The 21048-nt window shown below is 47.2% G+C and overlaps 1 protein-coding gene across 6 annotated transcripts in view; it reads left to right on the top strand.

Annotated features, from left to right (window-relative positions):
• Positions 1–2666: 2666 nt before the first annotated feature.
• The window catches only part of FBXW11 (F-box and WD repeat domain containing 11), a 58127-nt gene continuing 39745 nt past the window's right edge, over positions 2667–21048 (top strand). The window contains exons 1-4 of one of the 6 annotated variants that reach the window (XM_063168429.1): positions 2670–2759; positions 10803–10882; positions 13165–13270; positions 18039–18140. In XM_063168429.1, coding sequence (XP_063024499.1) covers positions 18090–18140 — 51 coding nt within the window. In that variant the 5' untranslated portion in view covers positions 2670–2759; positions 10803–10882; positions 13165–13270; positions 18039–18089. Of the gene's footprint in view, positions 2760–10802; positions 10883–13164; positions 13271–18038; positions 18141–21048 lie in introns of all 6 variants that reach the window. The other 5 variants (XM_063168431.1, XM_063168434.1, XM_063168433.1 and 2 more) reach the window with 5 other exon arrangements.

The following is a 21048-nucleotide window of genomic DNA, read 5'->3' as shown; positions in this document are numbered from 1 at the left end:
CTGAGCCCCTGCCCAGCTCCCTCAGCCCCTCCTGGGGCTCCAGCCCCTTCCCAGCTCCCTCCTAGGACTGACTCTTTCCCAGTGAGTTTTATCTCAGAACTAATTTATCAAAACCTGGTTTTTCATCTTATTATGCCTCGGACATGTTGCTCAGTCCTCATGAGGTTTTAAATTATGACTTGTTCAGAAGCAATTTTAATTTACAGGTACAGGGGTTGATATCCCCACTCCTGCTTTCCTTGGTGTTCCACACTAAAGGCAAAATACTTGATGCTTTTATAATGCTTTCCTTAATTATTTTCTGTGTTTTTCTCCTTCTCACCTCATAGGAATTGCTTTTATTACACCATTAAGAGCAGATTACAGGAACTGCAATTCCATCTGACATCTCCTGCCAGGGTGAGACCCATCCTGATGTGCAACATCCATTGCCGTGCTGCAGGAACCCTCAAACTGCCGGGCTGGCCACACTGATTTACCCTTTGTACAGAATCATGGAAGGTTTCCCCCCTCCTTTCTTCTCTTTTTCATTTTCTCCTCATTTCCTTTGCCCTAGGAATCCTTCCCATCCCCAGCACACCAGGCTGTGCTTGGGAAAGCACTGGGAGCCTGGTGCTGTCAGCACATCCCTGCCCTGGGTATATTTAGACTGAGACATGCTGATTTTTGACTTTGGCGTCCCAAACAAATCTCTGCTGCCTTGGTCGATGTCCAGAGCCAGGGGCAGCAGAAAGGAGCTGGATTTTGTCCCACCTTTCTCTGTGTGGGGGTGTTACACAATGGGTACAATCCCACTGCAAACCTTCCTTAGGGGCTCTGATGGGAAGGATCCAGCCCAGCTGCCAGGGGCCCAGTTTGGCAGGAGAGGAAGGATTGCAGTGGGATTGTACCCATTGTGTGGGCAGGGGTGCCAGGGTGAGGGGCAGCGCTGCTGGGGGCACCCTGAGGGTTTGGGGCAGTGGCATCCCTGGGTTTGGCTTTGTCCCCACAAATGGAAATGGGAACACATCAATTTGTTATCCCCAGGTGAGCAGCAGCAGGGGTTTGATGGGGAGGGGCATTTGCAGTTCTTGTTTTGCCTTTTAAATGCCCTAAGAAGGGTTTAGACCTCATGGTAAGTATTGCTCTAAGGGATTTTGAGTGATGAAGGACATTTCTGCTGACTCCACTGGCCTGTGGAGCAGGTGAGCTGTCAGTAAGAAAGGACTTTGCACCATTTCCATTTGTTCATCCTCCATCTCTTCACCATTTGGCAGAGATTTGAACAGGTAACAGAAAAAGATGCTTAGCAGGAAGCTGCAGGTCCATTTCCATGGCAAGCCCAGTGCTGTGCTGTCACAGCACTCTGCTGCTCAGCACAGTTTTGTTTCCAATTTCCAATGCCTGTGGCTGCAGTTGGTCCCCACCCGTGGCCAGAGGGCAGCCTGGGTGTCCTTGGTCTCCAGAGCACCTGGCTGGCCCCTGGATGCTCCGTGGCTCCTGTGGCACAGGCACAGTTTGCCAGAGGGATCCAGACCCCAAAGGCTGAATCAGCTGCTCATTGCCAAGGGCTGAGGCCAGCTGCAAGGAAATGCCCAGTGGCACAGATCAGGACTTGTTAAACAGAACTGTTTATTAAATAAACAGTCCAACATGCAGAGCCATCTCCTGAGTCCATGTACCACAGAATCCCAGACTGCTTTGGGCTGGAAGGGACCCTAAAGCCCATCCCATCCCACCCCGGCCATGGCAGGGACACCTTCCACCATCCCGGGCTGCTCCAGCCCCAGTGTCCAGCCTGGCCTTGGGCACTGCCAGGGATCAGGGGCAGCCCCAGCTGCTCTGGGCAGGGCGGGAGCCCACAGGGGCGAGTCCCAAGGGCGCTTCCCAAGCTCCCGATCGCGCAGCAAACCCGGCCTGGGCCGCTCCCACACGGCTCTGCCCGCCCGGCAGCGCGGGACAGGAGGCCTCGGGAGCTCCCGCCGCCCCTCGGAGGCGCTCGCTGCCGCCCCGCTCCATTCCTGTTCCGTCCCGTTCCCGTTCCGTTTCCGTTCCTGATCCCGATCCCGTTCCCATTTCCATTCCCATTCCCGTTCCCGTTCCCGATCCCGATCCCGTTCCCGTTCCCGTTCCCATTCCCGTTCCCGATCCCGTTCCCATTCCCGTTCCCGTTCCCGTTCCGTTTCCGTTCCCGTTCCCGATCCCGTTCCCATTTCCATTCCCGTTCCCGTTCCCGTTCCCGATCCCGATCCCGTTCCCGTTCCCGTTTCCATTCCCGTTCCCGTTCCCGTTTCCATTCCCGTTCCCGTTCCCGATCCCGTTCCCATTCCCATTCCCATTCCCATTCCCGTTCCCGATCCCGTTCCCATTCCCATTCCCGTTCCCGTTCCCGATCCCGATCCCGATCCCGTTCCCATTCCCATTCCCATTCCCATTCCCGATCCCCTCAGGCCCCCCCCCCGCCCCTCCGGCGCGCGCCTCTCCCGGCACCCCCCGCGCGCGGCCGGTGTCCAATGAGCAGCGCGGCGCTGCCCGGGGGGCGGGGCCGGGCCCCCGCTCTTTCCGCGAGCGCCGTGACATCACGGCGGCCGCAGCGCGCGTGCGTGTGCGCGTGCGCGCGGCGGGGGCGGGCGGGCCGCGGCGGGGCCTGGCGGGCGCGGGGCGGCGGCGGCGGCGGCGGGGCCGGGCCGGGCTGGGCTGGGCCGGGCAGGCGGAGCGCAGCGGCCGCCGCCGCGATGGAGCCCGACTCGGTCATCGAGGACAAGACCATCGAGCTCATGGTGAGTCCCCCCGGCCCCCGCGCACACCCTCCCGCCCCCTCTCGCCCCCCCCCGGCTCAGGCCCCGCCGGCGCGCCCGGCCCGCGGGGTCCGGCGCCGCCGCTGCGGGGGCTGTGGCGGGCCCTGCTCGGCCCCGGCCCGGCCGCGCCGTCCCCGCGGGGGGATCCGCTCGCTCCCGCCTCCGCCGCGGCCCGCCCGGGGCGCCACGAGCGCCTCCGTTTCATTGAAAATAAATAAATAACTGCAGTGAACCCCGCGGCGGGCAGGGCCGGGCCGGGGCACGAACCGAACGCGAAAGGCCCCGGCCACGGGGGATCCGGCCCCAGCCCCGGCCCGGCCGGACCCCTCCGCGCCCCCGGGGCGGGTCAGACCCCACACCGGTGCTGCGGCTCCGCTCCGGCACACACGGAATTACCTAACGAGACCTAATTGGTGTATTGGTTCTGCTGCTCATTAACGCTCACGCCGCTAAATTCGCGCTATGGAGAGGCAGCCGGGTGGGAGCGGTAGAAAGAGGTGTTGATTATTTATTTTAAATATTAACAAATTTATATCTCGATGGGCAAATATCGGAGGCCCCTCATTTTACTGCCTTGAGGCATGAATAAAATTAAGTTAGGAGTTGAGAGAGAATACTAATCGGTAAAATATTCTAATTTATTTGTTATAAACATAATTGCTTTTTCTCCGAAGCATAATTTGCTCTCACGTACAAAATTTCATATAGTTCTCCAGAACTGAGGGGCAAAATGCAAATAATTTCCCTTTAAGGCACTCTGAAGGTGAGCTGGGTTCAGTGGAGACATAAATGGGTTTTTTAGCCCGTGGAGTTGTTGCTAAACTACCTGATCCAGAATATATGAACTTTCTTTAAGTGTGCCATCTGGTCCGAAAAAGCAGAAATAAAATGAAAAAGAAAAAAGGGAACCTACAAAACCTTTGTGTATCTTTCATTATTTCTACTGAGCACCGAGGGCAGGGGCTTAAATTCATTCCTAGGGAGCCTCCTGCCCTGGTCTGTGATCTCACACCTGCCCAGGGGACATCAGAGCCATCAGTCCCTCGGCAGGACAGGCAGGGCTGGGCAGCTCTGCGGGCAGAGCTCAGGAGCAGCCTCCCAGAGATGCCTCCTCAGTTCCCGAGGTGGGAAATGTGCTCTGGTGCCTTTTTTCTGCCGTGGAGCACTCACCAGCACTCCTCAGCTTTGGGTTCTGTGAGGTGCTCAAATAGCATTTGGAGCTGGAAGGTTTGGCTCCCTCACCTTTTAAAACCCCCACTTCTCTGTGTTTTCACAAGTGCTCTCCCGTTTTAGTCTCTCCTCTTTGTGGCCAGGTTGTATCAGGAGGAAGCAAATGGGATTTTTGCTGGTGAGTGTTGTACCCTCCCCTTGCTGGAGCTGGGAAATGTGCTAATCCATGCAAACATCAGTGGGGCTTGGAGGAGTTTCAGCCTCTAGTAGGAGGTTTTAGAAATACACTTTTCTCTCTTTCACAAGAATTGAATACATGTAAAAATTGAATAAGATGAACAATTAATTCTGTCGTTTCCAAGAGAAATGGTGCACTCTGCACTGTAGTTAGTAGTTGAATTTAATGTTAAACTTGGTAGAGGCTTGCCCAGGATCACCTGTGTTTGAGTGGAGGTGTTTCCCTAAAAGCATTGCAGATCGCTGCTGGATGCAGATGTGGAGGTTTTGCCTTCTGGTGTGGTGCAGCAGGGGAGATTGTCCAGGAGATTTGTGTGAATCCACAGGGCAGAAGCTGTTTGGGCTGAGTTCCCTGTTGGGGATTTCTGTGTGATCTGGAAACGTGGGAGTCAGTCTGTGGGAACATCCCAAACCTGGGATCATCCCAATCATCCCTGGCAGGCTTAGGGGGATGCTGCTCCTTTCAAATGTTCCACATTCCTAAAAGCAGGTGTTTTATACCTCTCTTTGCTCAGGGAGATGGGGTTTGCTGCATTGCTTCCCTCCAGTGCCAGGGATGAACCTGTAAATACAGAAATGAGTAAATACAGGAGCAGAGTGTGATCTGAAGGTTCTGAGGAGCAAATACACCATCATTCTGATGAACATAATGTGTCAATATGTTAATTGCATGGAAGTTTGAGAACATGCTGCTCTACTCATCAACTGTGCCTTCCCTGGTTTGATCATTTGCATTTATTTCAAGGAAAATCAGTCATGGAAATAATACTGTTCTATTTTTAAGGCTGGAATCTCAGAGAACTATTTCAAGGTTTCAGAGTGACAACTTTGATTTGCTGTGTGAAGTTTTAGTGGGTGTTCCAAGCCACTGTGTCCCTCAGGACAGCTGAAGGCTTCCTGTGCCCTGTGCTGCTTCTGTGGGTGTCCTCAGTCACTGCCAGGGGATGAGTGTTGAGTGGTGCCCACCTGTAGGGGTGGCATCCCCAGGGGTGGCTGGGGCTGCCCAGGCTGAGCTCCTGGTGTCTGGCAGGGTTCACTGTGGGCTCAGGGAAATGCTGGGTGTGAGCAGGTAATCCAGAACAGATGGAGGGACACTCACTGAAAGGGCTCCTTCTGCCCCTGGTTTTGGTTTTCTCAGTGAAATTAGATAACTGTGACCTTTTTGCTCTTTTAAAGAACCAACTGCAATGCTTTGTGAAATAAGTTTTGTTGCCTGCAGATCTGAGTTGTGTATAAAATCCGTGTTCAGTTGTACCAACCCTGTGATTTGCATTTACCTTCAATATCTGCTGAAAGCCTTGTGTTCTTCATTTGCCCAGGACCCTTCCCATAATTGTTATTTAGTGTTACCAGCAGCTTTCACACTGTGGGAGGGTTAGCTGCTTAGGTTGTACTGAGGTGGTTGTAACCGAATACATCAGTGTGGGGAGTAGTTTGGGGGGCTTTTTATACATTTGTGGGGTGAACTGTGTGCACCATGAGATGTGGAATAAATAAAATAAATCTACTGCTCCCAGGCTCTGTACCTACCAGCCACCTATGGGAGATGGCTCCTGAGCAGGAATCCAGCTGTGTGGAAATTTTCCCACTCACTGAGCTTGTGCCTCTCATGTTCCACTGTGGCCTTGCTGCCCAAGCTGCTCTCCAAACACAGGTCCCTGTTAAATTCAGCACTCACTGCTCTGTGGTAGGAGCATGAAAAGGTTTGGGGAAGGCCATGCCTGGCAATAAAATGGGCAAGCACTTGTTCACACTGCTGTCATTTGTATCTTGAAGTTGTATATATGGAAATAATCTTCCTAACAAATGGCCTTCAGTGTCTAGAATGCCTCTCTCTGGCTCTCCTAAAAGCATCCAGTGTTTAAGTACCTTGGTAAATAATAAATGAAGAATTATAATTTAATATCTTGCAAAAAATCTTTGTTTCTCCTGGTAGGACTTGGATGTGAGGTGGAGGTGTTCAGTTCAAAGGTACCAGCCTGGGAAGGAAGTGTTTCACACAGGCCTGAGCAGCAGCAGCTCCTGCTGTAAATCACTCCAGGGCTACCTGAACTTCCTTGGGTCACTGCAACTGGAGATGGTTGTGCCCCCAAACTGTTTAAAGCTAAAGTGCAAAATAAATCCCAACATTCTAAAATACAGCTGCTGTGTATATATCTCAGTAGGGCTGCAGTGCTCTGGCTTTTTCCTTCCCTGTCTCAGTCATTGCAAGCTAAGCAGGCAATTGGATTGTGGGATTTATTTTTCACATACTCTTGGAGGAACCCTTCAAAGAGTTGACTTTTGTAGCGACACAGACAGTGATCATCTTTGCAGCTGAAACAAAGGAGATCCTGTTCTAGCTGAAATGTGACTGGTTCTTCATTGAAGCCTGGGAGTAGATGGAGTGTTAGTAAAGTATTTGTAAACCTGTGTGTAACTTGGATGTGCTTTCTTCAGCAGGATAACAATCTGTTTGCTTTGCTGGCATCTTTTTTTAATCTTCAGTAGCTAAATGAGCAGAGCTGAGAGCTGCACGTTGGGCAGTAAAGCATGCAGGGTTTTATGTGTGGGGAAATCAGCAATGGTTGGAGCATACAGCTAAAGAGGTGCTGGTGGGATGGATTTGAGGAAGGCACAGCCTTGGGGCAGGGGATGTGAGGTCTGTGCTGCTGCCAGGCTCTCAGAATGACAGTCCTGTTTCAGAGAGTGCCTTGCAGAGGAAGGATGCAAATCTGAAGAGAAGAGATTGCTGTGACTTTGGCAGCAGTGCAGAAAATGGGAAGGAAGAGCTTAAGAACATGAATTAGAGCAAGGCAACTGCACTCAGAGCCAGCAGAGTGGTGAAAGGAGGGAAGTGGACAAAGGAGTGTGGAAAGCTTTATCTTTTGGTAGGGTTAGCTGGAGCAGTGGCCTGATTGGGGAAATGAGGTGGCAGAGAGAAGGAGGTTATAGAGATGCAGAAGTGTGTAAAGTTATCTGAGATTTCTGGTGATGGTGGCAGTAGCCGTCAGATAATTCAGGTGGAGGAAAGCTGGAGATGTGTCAATTGTGGGGGAACTTCTGAAACGAAATTGCTTTTGGTTCTTAATGAAAGGAAGTTACCAATTACTGGGGAGACTAAGCCCTGGTGTTTAACCAGAGGCTTTTTAAATCTCATTCCAGACTCAGATTTCTCACTTCACATTGCAGTTACATTTTCTAACATAACAAAGTTGTCCAGGCTCTGCCTGGTGCTGAGCAGAGGAAATTCCTGCAGTCTGGAGCACGTGCAGGGCTCACCTGGGCAGTGTGATGGGGCAGCTCTTGGCTTGTGCAGGGCTCACCTGGGCAGTGTGATGGGGCAGCTCTCAGCCTGTGCAGGGCTCACCTGGGCAGTGTGACCGGGCAGCCCTTGGCTTGTGCAGGGCTCACCTGGGCAGTGTGACCGGGCAGCTCTCAGCTCCAGGGGCTGCCCCAGAGCTCTGCCCCGGGGCTGGCAGCTCCCGGAGTGAATCCCTGCCCAGGAGTCCGTGTGGAAGGAGATCCTGTCTCTGCAGCAGCTGCTGTGGGTGCAGCTGCCCTCTCTGAAGTGCTCTGGGGCTGCTGCTTTGATGAAAAGCCCATCTGCCTTTGGTGTGTGTCAGACAGTGCCGGCTGTGTCCCTCAGGGTACTGAGCTTTGAGCACCGCTAAGATTTGGGTCACTGAGGAGTGTTGTGAGCAGCATCACAGCAAAACAACCTCCCTTGTTACAAGCTGTACCCTCAGAGAGACCTGGGAGTGTTCTTTGAAAGACGGATGTACCTTTTCATTTCATGCTTTGTAAACCACCTCTGCTGCTTGTTAAATCAGCTGGCCGCGTGTCTCGGGGTGTGCTGGCTTTGTTGCCTCGCGGTTTAGAGGTCGCTGCTGCTTTGGCATTTCCAGTTGCCCAGTCTGGAGTGCTCGTGCAGCAGCGTGCTCAGGGAGATTGCTGATGGCTTTCAGATGAAATGGATGTTGCAGCAAATGTGCCAATGCGAGAGGAATGATGTGTGGGAGAGAACAAGAGGCCGTGCTTGTGAGAGGGCTGCTCCGTGACGAGGAATTTTTTTTTTGTTGCAGGGCAGAAAATGAATTGAAGGGAAATGAGAATATTGACTGAGTTGTTTAAATTAATGCTGATGGATAACAATTCTTTCCTTCTAGCTTTTTCCTTGGGCGATGTCTTCTTTATACGGATGCCACTGTTTATGTTGTTACATAATCTGATTTTGTGGTTTGATTTTTATGGCACCATTATTCACAGAAAATCCACTTTTTCTGGAAATTCCCTTCCTTCCCCAGTTTATTGATGTATTTATGAGCTCAGTGGTGTGACATCTGACAGCCTACTCCGTTTTCCTGTACCACTTCCACACATTTCCCAATATGAGCAATGCATGACCAAGAGCAGATAATGCAAAAATAACGCAATGCCATTGGTGTTGTAGCAACGAAAAGCATTGACTCTTTCTGAAAACTCAATTTGCTCCCCATGCAGGCTGAATTAACAGTGGGAACATTTGAAGGCACGTTGTTTCTTTGGTGCTTTATTAATCCACATCCCCGCAGGACTTGCATCCTTGTACTTCCACCCCAGGAAATTAACAGTTTTGTGTGGGATCAAAGAGTAGTTCAGCTTCCTGGGCCCATTTGTAGGATGAATACAGATGGAAATTTGTAAGATGTAGGTAGGGACCCACTTGCTAGGAATAGGGAGTGATGTGTTTTCTGGGTAAAATGACAAAAAAAGCTTTTTGGGTCAACTTCAAGCTGTTGGCAACAGTACAGAATTTTGGTTTACTCATTGACTTAGAGGAGAAGAGGAGAATCACTATATATATATAAAAATATATATATTCAGTGTTACAAGTTTGCTCTGAGTTTCATTCTGTTGAGTTCTTGAATGTGGAGTTTTGGTACAAAAGTTGTGCCAATGTGCACTGTTTGCCTTTTTGAGGGGTGTGAGCTTGTGTATTTCAGCATGGTTTGCATGATGGGGCTGTTTTCAAGTCTTCCAACCTTTGCAGTGAAACCAGTTTTTGATTTTCAGACAAAAATACCTAAGTCTCTTTGAAAATCTATACTCAGAATTTGCCAAACTTAGTAAGTTCCAGCTTGGACTTGATAGAGAATCTCATTGGCAATTCTCTTAGGGCAGGGAAGGACTAGCCAGGGAAACTTGTTATTCAGGCTGTCTCCAGCACGCCAGGCCTTCTGGAGACAAAAATCAGACCTGTGCTGTTACACTTGCAAATAATGTTAAGGTTTGGCTTCCTGGAGAAGTGCCTCTCCTTCCAGCACCCTGCTGGCTCTGCAGTGACTTGGCAGATCAGTGCATTTATATAATTTGATAGCTGGCTTCTTGCTGAGCTATATTGTACTCTGAAAATTCTGAGTCATATGCCTTGACATCCTAGCACTTTCCTTGGCAGCCTTAAGCATCATACATTGGACATGGTGGTGGCCCCACAGCGCTGCTTTGTCCTTGAAACGCTGCCCTGGGACTGCTGCCTCTGTGCCTGGGAGCAGGAAACCACCCCACCAGGAAGATGCTCCTTTCTTTATGAGCTGTGGGCAGTCAGGACAGTCCTGCCCTCATGCAGATGGTTTCCTGGCACAGCTGGAGACAGTGGCATTTTTTCCACCCTTCTGTGAGTTGCTGGAGCTCGAGGTGTGGGGCGCAGCAGTGGAGGCTGAGGTTCAGCTCTGGAGGGGCTGCAGAGCAGAGAGGGTGAGAGGTGGTGGGGATGTGTTCCTCTGGGGATGTTGCAGCATTTTGTTCTCACTGCTGGTGGGGGAAGCTCCATAGGACGTGGCCTGAAGTTTTTGAAGCTCTTGGTGGAGGTTGCATGGTTTGGTCTCTGCAGGCTGAGCTTTCTGTTGCATGTGGAGTATGAGTTTTCTGCAGACCCCATCTTCTCTGAGGTGTCACTTTCTGGCTGCTTTAAAGTAGTCACACTCTCACTGTGCTGCTGGCAGGACTGGCTGGAGGCCTTTTATCTCCCTGCTTAGCAAGAGGTGACTTGTCTCAGTGGTGTACAGTGTCTTACTCTCTTCTGGCTCTAGATTGTTTTCCAGAGACACAGCAGTACTGCAGATGTACTGAATACAGTGCTGTGCTCCCATCAGGAGTGTCTTGACAACTCCATCTTTGTGCTGCAGATGTGTAAGGCAAATGAGGTCATTTTGAGCCTGGAAACAGGGAAATAATCATTGCAGTGAAGTGCTTTAGAGGATGTTTATGGCAGACCAGGAGAACCTCATTGAGCTGTCGTGCAAACCTGTGTTCCTGGAGCAGGCCTGCGAGGTGTGAGCTGCTGGTTGAAGCTTTAGGACTTGGCTTTGTTATTTGCCTTGTAGCTTCTTCTCATCTTCCTTAATCTTAGCAAAGTGAGCTGTACCCAAAACCACTTGTTGGGGTGACCCAGGGTAAGGGAAGGAGCAGTTTCTTGTCTGTAAATGCGTTTCTCTGTCTTAGATCCACCAATCCGACGACCCCACTAACGTAGTCGGTCCCGGGCTGGGCAGGTGCCTGGGCTGCCTTTCTCTAACAGCATTAGCAGTAATTGGGATTTCGTTCAAGAAAGAAGTAGATACACCAAGCTGAAGATGATTGGCTGCTCTCTTTTAACAGACAAGTCTGAGAAGGAAAACCCATTCGAATCCCCTTTCATTCTGGATTGGTGGATCTGAAGCCCAGAAACAAAGTTTCAGGTAAGAAGTCACCCTGTACTATATCTTGCTGCTTCTGCTTAGATGAGTTTGTCCGCACATTCAGTCCCTGCTTTAACTGCTTCACGTCCCCAGGTGTTAGGGCACAGGGAATCAGCTGCTGAGCTGGGTCAGGGCATGGCCAAGAGGTGCAGGAGCAGTACTGGAGGGAATGGCCAGTCTGCTGTGGAGCATCGGGCTGGGAGCACGAGGTGAACTTCTGTGTGGGCAGGAACGGGCACAGAGCCATTGGCTGCCACATCCTGTGTCTGGAAGGGGAGAGCAGCCTTGTCAGTGACTGTCCTGGGCTCCCTGTGCAGTTCAGGGAGGTCCCAGCTCTGAGTTCAGGCCCTGTCCTGATGGATCCATCACAACTGTAGAGAACTTCTCTGGTTACTCCTAGGACAATTTCCTGTAGCTTTTCCTGCTGAATGCCATTTGAAATTCTTGGAGTCAGTGTCCTAAACCCTTCCTGAGCTGTCAGTGTGAAGGTTTGGCCTCAGCTGTTTGGGACAGGTGTAGGGCAGGGGTGGCACGAGAAGTCTCACAGTGACACTGAGTTTATTTCAGAGTAGGGGTGAGCCATTGTACTTGGAGTCACATTCCTCTGAGATTTGGGATGCCTACAGAAGGTTGTCCTAGAGATGATTTGTGCCTCAGGAAGGCAAGCTGGGTCCCTGGCTGGCAGGAAAAGAAAATTATGTGTGTTCAGTATCATATCTGGTGTGAATGGGAGAGCTGCACCTCCCAGTGCCCAGCTTTACTGTAAGTTGGTGCTTTGATGGACTTGGCAATTTATTTCTACAGTCACTGTGAAGCAGTGTGCCTGGATTCCTGTGGACAGTAAGAGCAGTAATGCTCAGCCTTTGTGTGTTCTCCTTTGTTGGAGTACTGAGTGAATGGGGAGCCTCTGTATTTAACCTGCTGTAGCAGAAACTCTGTACATGCTGTTGATCTCATGCATGGTTTGAATTCTGCGTTTGTTTTCCTGGTGTGGTATTTTGTGCCAAAGTTATATTTGAATTTAATCGATAAATACATTTATAATTAATTACTTGTGCAAAGGTTTCCTGATTTGATTTTTAGTGTAGTTGAATTTTATTTGGTTAGGGTGGAGAAGTCTGTTTTAGTGTGACTCTTTTAAATAAACCAGAGGGAGAATGTAGGGGAAATACTTATTAACCTTAGACTGACACATTTCTTGCATTCTCATCTAGTATCAAATTGAATTTGTTCCACACAGCCATCAGACTCAATTTGGAGTTAAAATTGTGAAATAGTGTCTTTCTATGGAATATTTGCTGTTCAGGGTGTGCCTTTTTCTAAAAACTAGAGAACAGGGAGGCAGAAGCAAACTTGGTATATTTAGTGATGAAAACTGAAAAGAGGAAATAATTTAAAATACACTGAGCAGGGAAAAAAAAAAGAGGAAGCATAATTGAGTGCTCCTGTTGATCAAGATCCTCAATGTTATTTAATATTGCTTAACTTTTGGAAACATCAGCCAGCCCTTCAGAGGCAGGAGTTGAGCTGAGCAGGTTGGAGGCTTTGCTCTTGCCTGTGTTTTGAATGTTGCATTTCAGAAAGTGCCCTGTGAGGCACTCTCAGAGCTGTGGCACTGTTCCTGTGCAGCCCTGCCTGGCAGTCCTGGGTTGTTCTGGCAGCCCAGCCTCCACAGGCATCAGAGCTTGGGTGCTTCTCCCCTCCTTGGCTGTCCTGGGATTTATTGTCAGCTCTGTTAGGCCTCAGCCTTGAGAGCCTAAGGGTCTGAGACAGCTTTTAACATGTTAGACAAGTTTCAGCCGTGTTTTTCTGTGTTTGACACCCTGCAAGTTTCTCCTGTGTGATGGGCAGTGCTGGGTCTGTGTTGCCCACTCAGGATTTGCCCTGAGCTGCTGGTTGGAGATGTCTGCAAGTCCCTGTTCTGCTGCAGGAGAGCAGAAGAAAGTGTTTTGTTTTAGAAATGGCCTTTTTAGTGTAACACAGGGGATTAGTGCAGAAAGGTGTATCATACAGCTGTGGGAGGTGGGTGTATGTACATGAAGGAGGCAAGGGCTAATCTAAATGCTGTGTATTTTGGAAAATTGAGATTATTTCAGTAATGTTCAGAGTGGCTTATGCAAACATCTTAGGATTTTTTCCCAGTCCTTTGTATCTTCTTGAAAACGAACTGCTGCATCTCATGAGTCTTATCCTGATTAATAAATTATAATGGAGTAAGGTGGTTATTCTATTCAAAGAAAGCATTTAATCTTCTCTCCACTGAACCCATATTCCTTTTGTAGCATTGACTGTGTGTAGCAAACACGCTTTGATCTTCAGGAGCAGAGTGGGACAGCGTTCTCCATCAGCCTCCTGTGAATTCAGTGTCCTATCTAGAGCATCGCTGTGGTAATAAGGAGAATTTCTCTCATCAATTCTTTTCCCTTGTCTTGCTTTCAATTTCCTGATTCCTCACTTAGTGTTTTTCCCCCAATGCAAGAGCTTATGTGCAGATCTTGAATGGCTGTTGGAAGGTTATTCCATTGAGCAGTTTAAACAACTATTGTGAATGGCAATGATTTGGCTAAATTGATTTTCCTAATGGCACTGTGACTCAGCTATTGGTTACCTAATTTTTTTTAGAATGATCTAATAACAGAATAATAAAAAAAAAAATCACAAGTTAAAATTAGTTTTCCACTCTGTGGGTATTTATTTTTGAAAAATTAATTTTTGCATGGAAAGAGAGAAATAAATGCAAGAGTAAATTACGTCTGAAACAACTTTGTTGACCTGGCAATCCAGTTCTGCTGAAATTGAAGCAGATTGCTGGAATGGAATGTAAAACTCCCTGAGTGTGGAAATGTGTTGTATGGATGGTGCTCCAACAGCCTTCGGAATGCCCAGGCCCAGTGGGGCTGCCCTGGCCGTGGCAGCGGCAGTGATGTGGTGGCACCAGAGCCGTGTGGAGCACAGGGCACCTCCCCGGGCACAGCCTGGCTGGGGGTGGCACAGGAGCAGTCAGAGTGCTGCTGGTGGTGCCCGCAGGGCTGTGCAGGGGTGTCCCTGCCAGCCCGGCTGGCCCTGGGGAAGCTCGTGTCACCCTGCATGTCCCACCCAGCGTTCACACACACCCTTGGATGTTCTGCTCCCACCTGTGCGCACTCAGTCCCAGCCCAGGGCTTCACCACTGCTCTGCCTGGCACTGTTTGAAGCCCAAACAGGAAAAGCACCAGGTAAGATCTGGAGGAAATCCCAGCCTGCAAACCGGGAGGGAGTTGGGCTTGGCTGCTGTTCCTGCCGAGTGTAAAATAATAATGAAGGCCTTGAAACAGTGTTACTGCTCATGTTTTTTATGTCTTAGTGTGGTTAATGCTGATTTTTGAGGAGATCTGAGCTTGCCATTAAGTTGGAGGTGGGAGCATAAGGCTTTCCCAGACTGTCAGATTGCCCTCAAATCCAAGTTGGCTTTTCAGAGCACCTCTTGGGCTGCATTAAACTGAGCCCCCAGCCATGGAGAGGGGTTTAATTAGCACCACCTACCCATAAAATTATCAATATTAAGTGTTGGTGGAAATAAATACCAATTGTGTTGGTCCAGGCCAAAGTAAACTAACCAGGAAGTCACCATTGCTGAGTAGCATGTGAATTTCTTATTGCTAAAAATCTCAAAATAATTGACAGTGAAGGCTGAAGTACCTTTTTTGCATGTTTTTTCCTTAAGACTGGAATTTCCCAATAAATTTGGATTCTCTGAATTATCTTGTATAAATAAAATGAATGCAGTGAAAAATTTCGAGGTCATATTTTTAATATTTTATAAAACTTGCAGCATCTGTCTGGGTTATGTAAATGCTGTCATTCTTAGTTATGACGCTGCAATATTGCCATGCCTGGGTTGCAAAGGTGTTCTAATTCCATCAGAAACACAGGCTATAGGCATTTCTTGGGCAGTTTAAAGGGCTTTAGAGGATAAATGTGTGAGGTTTTTTAAGGGATACAAAATTGTGAGGATTTCTGTGTGACAGTATCAGGTGCTCCGAAGGAAATGATTTCTGGGCTTGTTACACTGCTTTAACCAGGCCATGCTGTAACCTGGGAGAAGTCCAGAGTGAAGGAAAACTTTAAGATACCATAGTTCAGGGCCTGAGGTGTTTTTTATACCTCCTTCCAAAAGTTCCCAGCTACAAAGTTGGTTTGTTGGATGCACACTGCTGTGTGCTTAATTAATATAAGAAGTTCTTAACATTTGAGTTTTAAAGACATTGAAGCATCTCCCCTTTTTACTGAGGATTTACAGGTTTCTCTGGGAATGCAGCATTTTGTACAGGCTGCTTCAGTTTGAGATTTAAGATTGAAATGTAAAGCTTGAAAAGTAATTCCTGGGGCTGGACCACCAAAGCAGTTCTTTGTGTATGGAATTAGCAGCAGTCGTCTCATAATAAAATTAAAGTAGGAGTCTTTGCAAGCCCAAGGCATTGAAGTGATCAGAATGAGAGTTTGTGTCTGTTCCTGCTTTGCCCTGGGGCTCAGAGCCCTCTCAGCTCTGCAGACAGAACCTCCACAATGTGAGGCACTTAAAGCTCTGCATTGCTGATTACCTTATTCCTTAAAATCTGAGTTTCAGTTTACCTTCACCTGTGCAGTTCTCATTCAGTTCTGTGCCTGTTGGCCACTGGCACTTTCCCCTTCCCAGGCTTTGTTGAACAGTGCTGCCCCTCCCTGGGCTCCTGGTGAGAGAAGGGCCAGTGCAAAGTGAAGCCTTTGGAACCCTGTTAAGCTTTTATTCATCACAGGTCAGGCAATAGCATGTCAGGGAAGCACACAAATATTTGCACGTTGCTGTTTTGGTGTGAAGTGGGACACAATATTTAATTTGCAGCATTGTGCAATAGCAGTGCTGCAGCTGAGTGTCCAGGGAGGTTTTTGTAAAGCCTTTCATGCAGTTTCATAATGCCGTGAAAAGGGTTTTGTGTGGCTTAACCTTGGCATGGAAATGGCCTCAGTGTCTAATGCATTTTGAATTAAATTTAAAAAGTGTTCTCAACTTACCCATTTTTGTCTTAAGCAGTTAAAATTCAATTTATTTAGCTAGAGTAGTTCCTAAACTCCCCCACATGATAACCTCTAAACCAGTGGTTTTTGGTTTATAATCTACAGGTGTAGATTCATTATAAACATTATCCTCAGCTTTGTACACCTCATCTGAACATCTCAGGAGAGGAGTTTGCTGTGGTTTTTATCAGTGACTTTTATAAAGTCACATGAGCAAAGTGACTTTTTAAATCAGGCCTGGATGTTTAAAAATGTTTTTGGGCTTTAATCAACACCTGCAGAAATACCCTGAATTTTGCTGGTTCAGTGTTGCTGAACCATGATGAAGGTATTTTCCTAAATGGGAGCAAAGAACAAAATGAATTGGAAAGGGAGTTTCTTGAATTATACACTCATTTTTGAGAAACAGACCTATAAAATGTGTATCTTCAATCAGTGGGTTTTAACAGTACATCCCATCTTTTTTGAAAATATGAAAGCCACTTTTGTTTTGGTGTCTTCTTGAAGTTAAGGTAGCTTCTCTGTTGTCACTGATTGTCTGTCTTAGAAGTGTCCTGGGAACTAAATTTCCAATGTTAATGCAAGGACATGTCAAAGTTAAGTAATGCAAAATAATGACAGATATAGTGGAGTAATTACTTTAAAGCTAAATCCCATTTCTCTATAAACATTAAATAAACTTTTAAAACCTTTTAGTAATTGAAAACTATGGATTTGTTTTGCTATTAATGAAAGAATAATACAATAAAACATAGATATGACTATTTTTACCCCTGTCCATAAGAGATATGCTCCCTCTCTTGCCATTCCAAGTGCCCAGCACGGGATGTCCCTGTGGAATCAGCACCTTCCTGCTGGGTAAGAGAGGGAAATTCAAGGTGTTTTGGTGCTACTAGGGCCATTATTGTGCTGGTTTTGCTGTAATTTCTCTCCTTGGCATGGAGATGAAAATATGAGTCTTCCTTTTGTTTTATCCATAAGATATGAAACAAAAAAAAGTTTTTTAGCCTTCAGGTGCTCTGGGCTCTCTCCCCCTCCTTGATCCTGGCACAAACTGCTTTCCATGAGGCTTCACCTCCAGTTATTCCACTTTCAGCTTTGACCTGTGTGGGGCTTTTCTTTCAAAGTTTTGGTGTCCATTGTGACTAAATTGGAAGCCTGTGTGGAAAATAGTGAAAGCTCAATCTGTGCCAAATATTGCAGCTGGGTTTGTGCTCTGCTTGATGCTGAGAAATTGAATCTTTTTCCCTAATTTCATCTGGGGTATGTACTGCTCTGTCCTTAAAAAGAACTGGGAAATAATATTGGGGAGCTACAGAAGTTTTGGGGAGTCTGTCTGTATCAAATTTCTTCAGCTTTCTCCAAACTTTTCCTACTTCTCATGTGGGGAATTTGGTAGTTAAGCTTGGGTGGCAGGAAGAGCAGTAAACGTAGCCAAGGGATGATTTGGCTTTAGGATATCTTCAACTATAATTCCAACATTTTTCCCCAGGTCATTAGGATTCCTTGATTAAGCAGAGCTTGGTCATGTAATGTGAGCTCAGTTAAGTGTGGTTCCTCTCTAAAATGTGCTCCCATTGTCGGGTTGAATAAAGAACCACAGTTTGTTTGAGAAAGCTGAGACACTGGGGAGTGCCAAACCTTAATTCCCAAAGCTCCTCCAGGTGGATTCTAAAGTCTTGCCACCCCGATGGCACCTCCTGTCCCCAGGGCACTGTGCAGGGCACAGCTGGGCAGGGATTTTGGCCAGGCTGGGTTGCTGGGTGGGGGCTCTGCCCTGAAAGCTCTGCTGTGGGCAGCAGTGTGGGTGAACTGAGCTCTCCTGCTGCTGGGAGTCAGTGAAAGCATTCAGCTGGCACTGAAGGCACTGAAGGGGTTACAGAGGGGGAGAAGGAGCTCAGGCCAGAGGGGTGGCTGGTCCTGGGCAGGCCAGAGGGGTGGCTGGTCCTTGATGGCTGCACAGCACCTTCAGTGGCTGTTTCACCCCTGGCACTAACTATGGTGAATGTAGAAATAACATAGATAAGTACCCACGTTAACATACTAATGAGTTGCCTGCCTTGAGTGATTTGTTGTGGCATCTAACTGCTTCTTCTCTTCCTTCCTTTTTGTCACCCTGCAGTGTTCTGTGCCAAGGTCTTTGTGGCTAGGCTGCTCCAACCTGGTAGAGAGCATGTGCGCACTGAGATGCCTGCAGAGCATGCCCAGTGTCAGATGTCTCCAGGTGCCTTTCTTCTTTCTTGTTGTAAATGTTATGCTGTTGAACTTGTGTTAAACTCTCAGGACTCTGTTTAATCGAATTGTTTAGTCTGCTAAATGTTTTTTGTGCATCCTTTTCTGAAATCTTCTACTGAACTGCATTGTAGGAGTGACTCTTTAAGGGCTTTCTGTGCAGCCGGGCTGGGGGGAGCTGTTGTGTTTTATTGCCTGTTTACTGACGTTGTGATATCAGTAGCATAGTTCTGCATGTTGCCTGCTACCTTTTGCTTTCTCTTTTAACTTAAAAATAACGTAATGAGCTTTGCTGTTAATGAACTGACCAGCCTGTGATATTTGTGTGATTGAATTTAGAAAGGAAAAGCTTTTTATTTGCTCCTAAGCGTGGGCCTGGGTGTAGCCTTACCTTAGTCTTTGCACGTGTTTGAACAGAGAATAGTGAGCATGGAGTCCTGGGCTCTTTGGGTTGCCCTCTTAACTCAGTTTTTTAACGTCTTAGAAGTGAGGGATGGGGGTGGGGGGTTGGTCTGCATAGAAAACCACTAAATCCTAAGTTGTCTGTTGTTTTTCTTCTAGTAAACTCTTGGAGCTAAGCCTGCATAACTTATAGATGGGGAATTGCTGCTTCATTGGTTTGGGAGGGATGTAAAATGATAAAAAGGGAACTTTGGGGACCAGTTAACAATTTTTCCCAAGGTATTACCTTGGAAGGAAATGCTGAATGTGTGTAGTAACTGTGTGGCACCTCCCAAAGTGTTTCTGAGTGTAACGTTTTTTTTAGCAGAAACAAGGATTATTTAACATTAGTATGTTTGCATAAGAACATCATTCAGTGGTTCAAGTCTTTCATGTGTATAAAATGAGTAGTTAAAAGAAATTGCTTTTTTGTGAATGAAAATGAACAATTGTGTCACTCCATTTGAGGTCAGCCACTGGAGAACATCAGTGTCTTACCTTAGAGAGTAACCAGTTATTTTAAAACTTCTCACCTGCAAAATGTGGCCACCTGAAATTCAGCAAATGTGAATTTCAGAATCAGAAATTCCTTCAAAATTTTTGTTAAAATACAAATCTGTTTTTCCATTTGAATGCTTTACGTTTCCAATTTTGAAATAGTATTCAAAGAAAGGACAAAAACTCACGTCCAAGACAAACTCCTAGATGGGTAATTCAGTTTTATAGAAATGAAGAGTCTCATGGCCAAATCATTGCTTATAGAGGAGTGCCTACAGTCGTGCCAGGGCAGAGTCCCTGAGGCTTGGTGTCTGTCTTGGCAATAATCACAAGCTACTTCTAATTTTGACAGGGTGGGATTGTTGGGGTGTCTGCAGGACTGGGAGTTGGACTTTGCTGATCCTTGTGGGTCCCTTCCAGCTCAGGATATTCCATGGTTCAGTGAAACATTGTGCCAAAATAAAGACTTTTTATTAAGGTTTGATTGTTCTGTAGAGCTGCAACCAGAAGAGGCTTTGAGACTTTTGGAAGTGTCTGTGAAGGATTATTTTTTTAAAAAAAGTTCTCCTTTTAGGTGTGTGAGTCAGTGATGTTGTAAGGGGAACTTGGAAGCAAAAGTGACACCAGCTGCTTTCCCCATTTATTATTTTTGGCACTGTGACTTGCCCTTCGTAGCTTCCTGAACTCTTAAGCCCACACAGAAATCAGGTGGGGCGCAGGTAGCAGGAGCTCTTGGTTCTGCAGCACACATTGGTTAGAGTGAAATGATGTGCTGGAAGAGAAATACAGAAGCTCTTGGTGATTGCCAGAAGTTACCTGGGATTGTTAGTGCTGTGTGAGGTGTGTGCAGAGCAACCAGTGAGCAGGCCAGAAAGGGGGAAGAGCAGTCTGGAGCCTTGGAGAATCTCTGCAGGAAGCTCTTGCTCAGTCCTGGGGGTTTGTCAGACCTTCAGGGTTCAGCAGTCACCTGCCATCCACCTAAGGGAAGAAAGCAGGATTGGGTTTGTTCTGCCTTTCTGGGATGTTGTTAACAATCATCAAACCTAACAAAGCTGGTTAAAATCAAGCTGTAGCATTTCAGTAAATCCCCTCTGATGGGGAGGTGCTCCAGTTCTCAGTCTGGGTGTGTATTCTGTGCTTTTCCTCATGCAGTAAAATACTCTCACAGTGTTTTAAACCTTAGTGTTTTAAACCTTGCACTTTACTGGAGAAATATTTGCTTTCTGTATTCTGTGAGCTGTTAGTGAATGCAGAAGAGAAACAGGTCATTTATTTAAAAAAAAATTATTCCTGTTTGTGGTACTTGAGGTTTCTTCTCATCTACACTGGCTTTTGGTTTAATTGGTATTATTAGGAAATGCAGTCCCTGACACTTAACACTTGTTTCTGTTGCATGGAGAAGTACATATTAAGTGCCAGTTCATAATACTTGAAACTGCTGCAAGGCCTTATTTTTAACTGCTAACTGCTTAGTTACCTTTAATGATGCTTTTGTACGTGAACACACTGGTATCCAGTAGCTCCTGTTCTCATTCGCTTTGATATGGATTTCTCTGCAAGATTAAAACCAAAATTCTTGTTTAGGTCTTTAGAGAAACTGGTTCTTGTTAGAGAAGCTTGTTAGCAGGTGTGTGATGCAGCCCTGTGGATGCAGCACCTTCCATGGCTCCATCCTTGGAGCTCAGCAGGGATTTTTGGAGTGTTTTGTGCTGCTGGTTTGGGAAGTGGCTCCAGCAGGGCTGCCAGGCAGAGACAGGCAGGGCTCTGGGCTCTGTGAGTAAACATCTCCAGTGTGGTGTGAGCACTGCTCATTAAGCAACAGAAGATAAGAGCCCAGGCATCACTTTGAATTATTGCATAATGTAGGAGGTGATGAAATAAGTCTTGGGAAATGAATTATTAGAGAGATATAAATGAAATTAACCCAGTAACCAAATACTGCCCCACCAAGTTTCTTCCCT

This window comes from Melospiza melodia, chromosome 14, assembly GCF_035770615.1.
Source record: "Melospiza melodia melodia isolate bMelMel2 chromosome 14, bMelMel2.pri, whole genome shotgun sequence".
NCBI classification, from domain to species: Eukaryota; Metazoa; Chordata; class Aves; order Passeriformes; family Passerellidae; genus Melospiza; species Melospiza melodia.
Note: the sequence above shows the minus strand (reverse complement) of the source record. Positions and strands in the feature narration are given on the sequence as shown.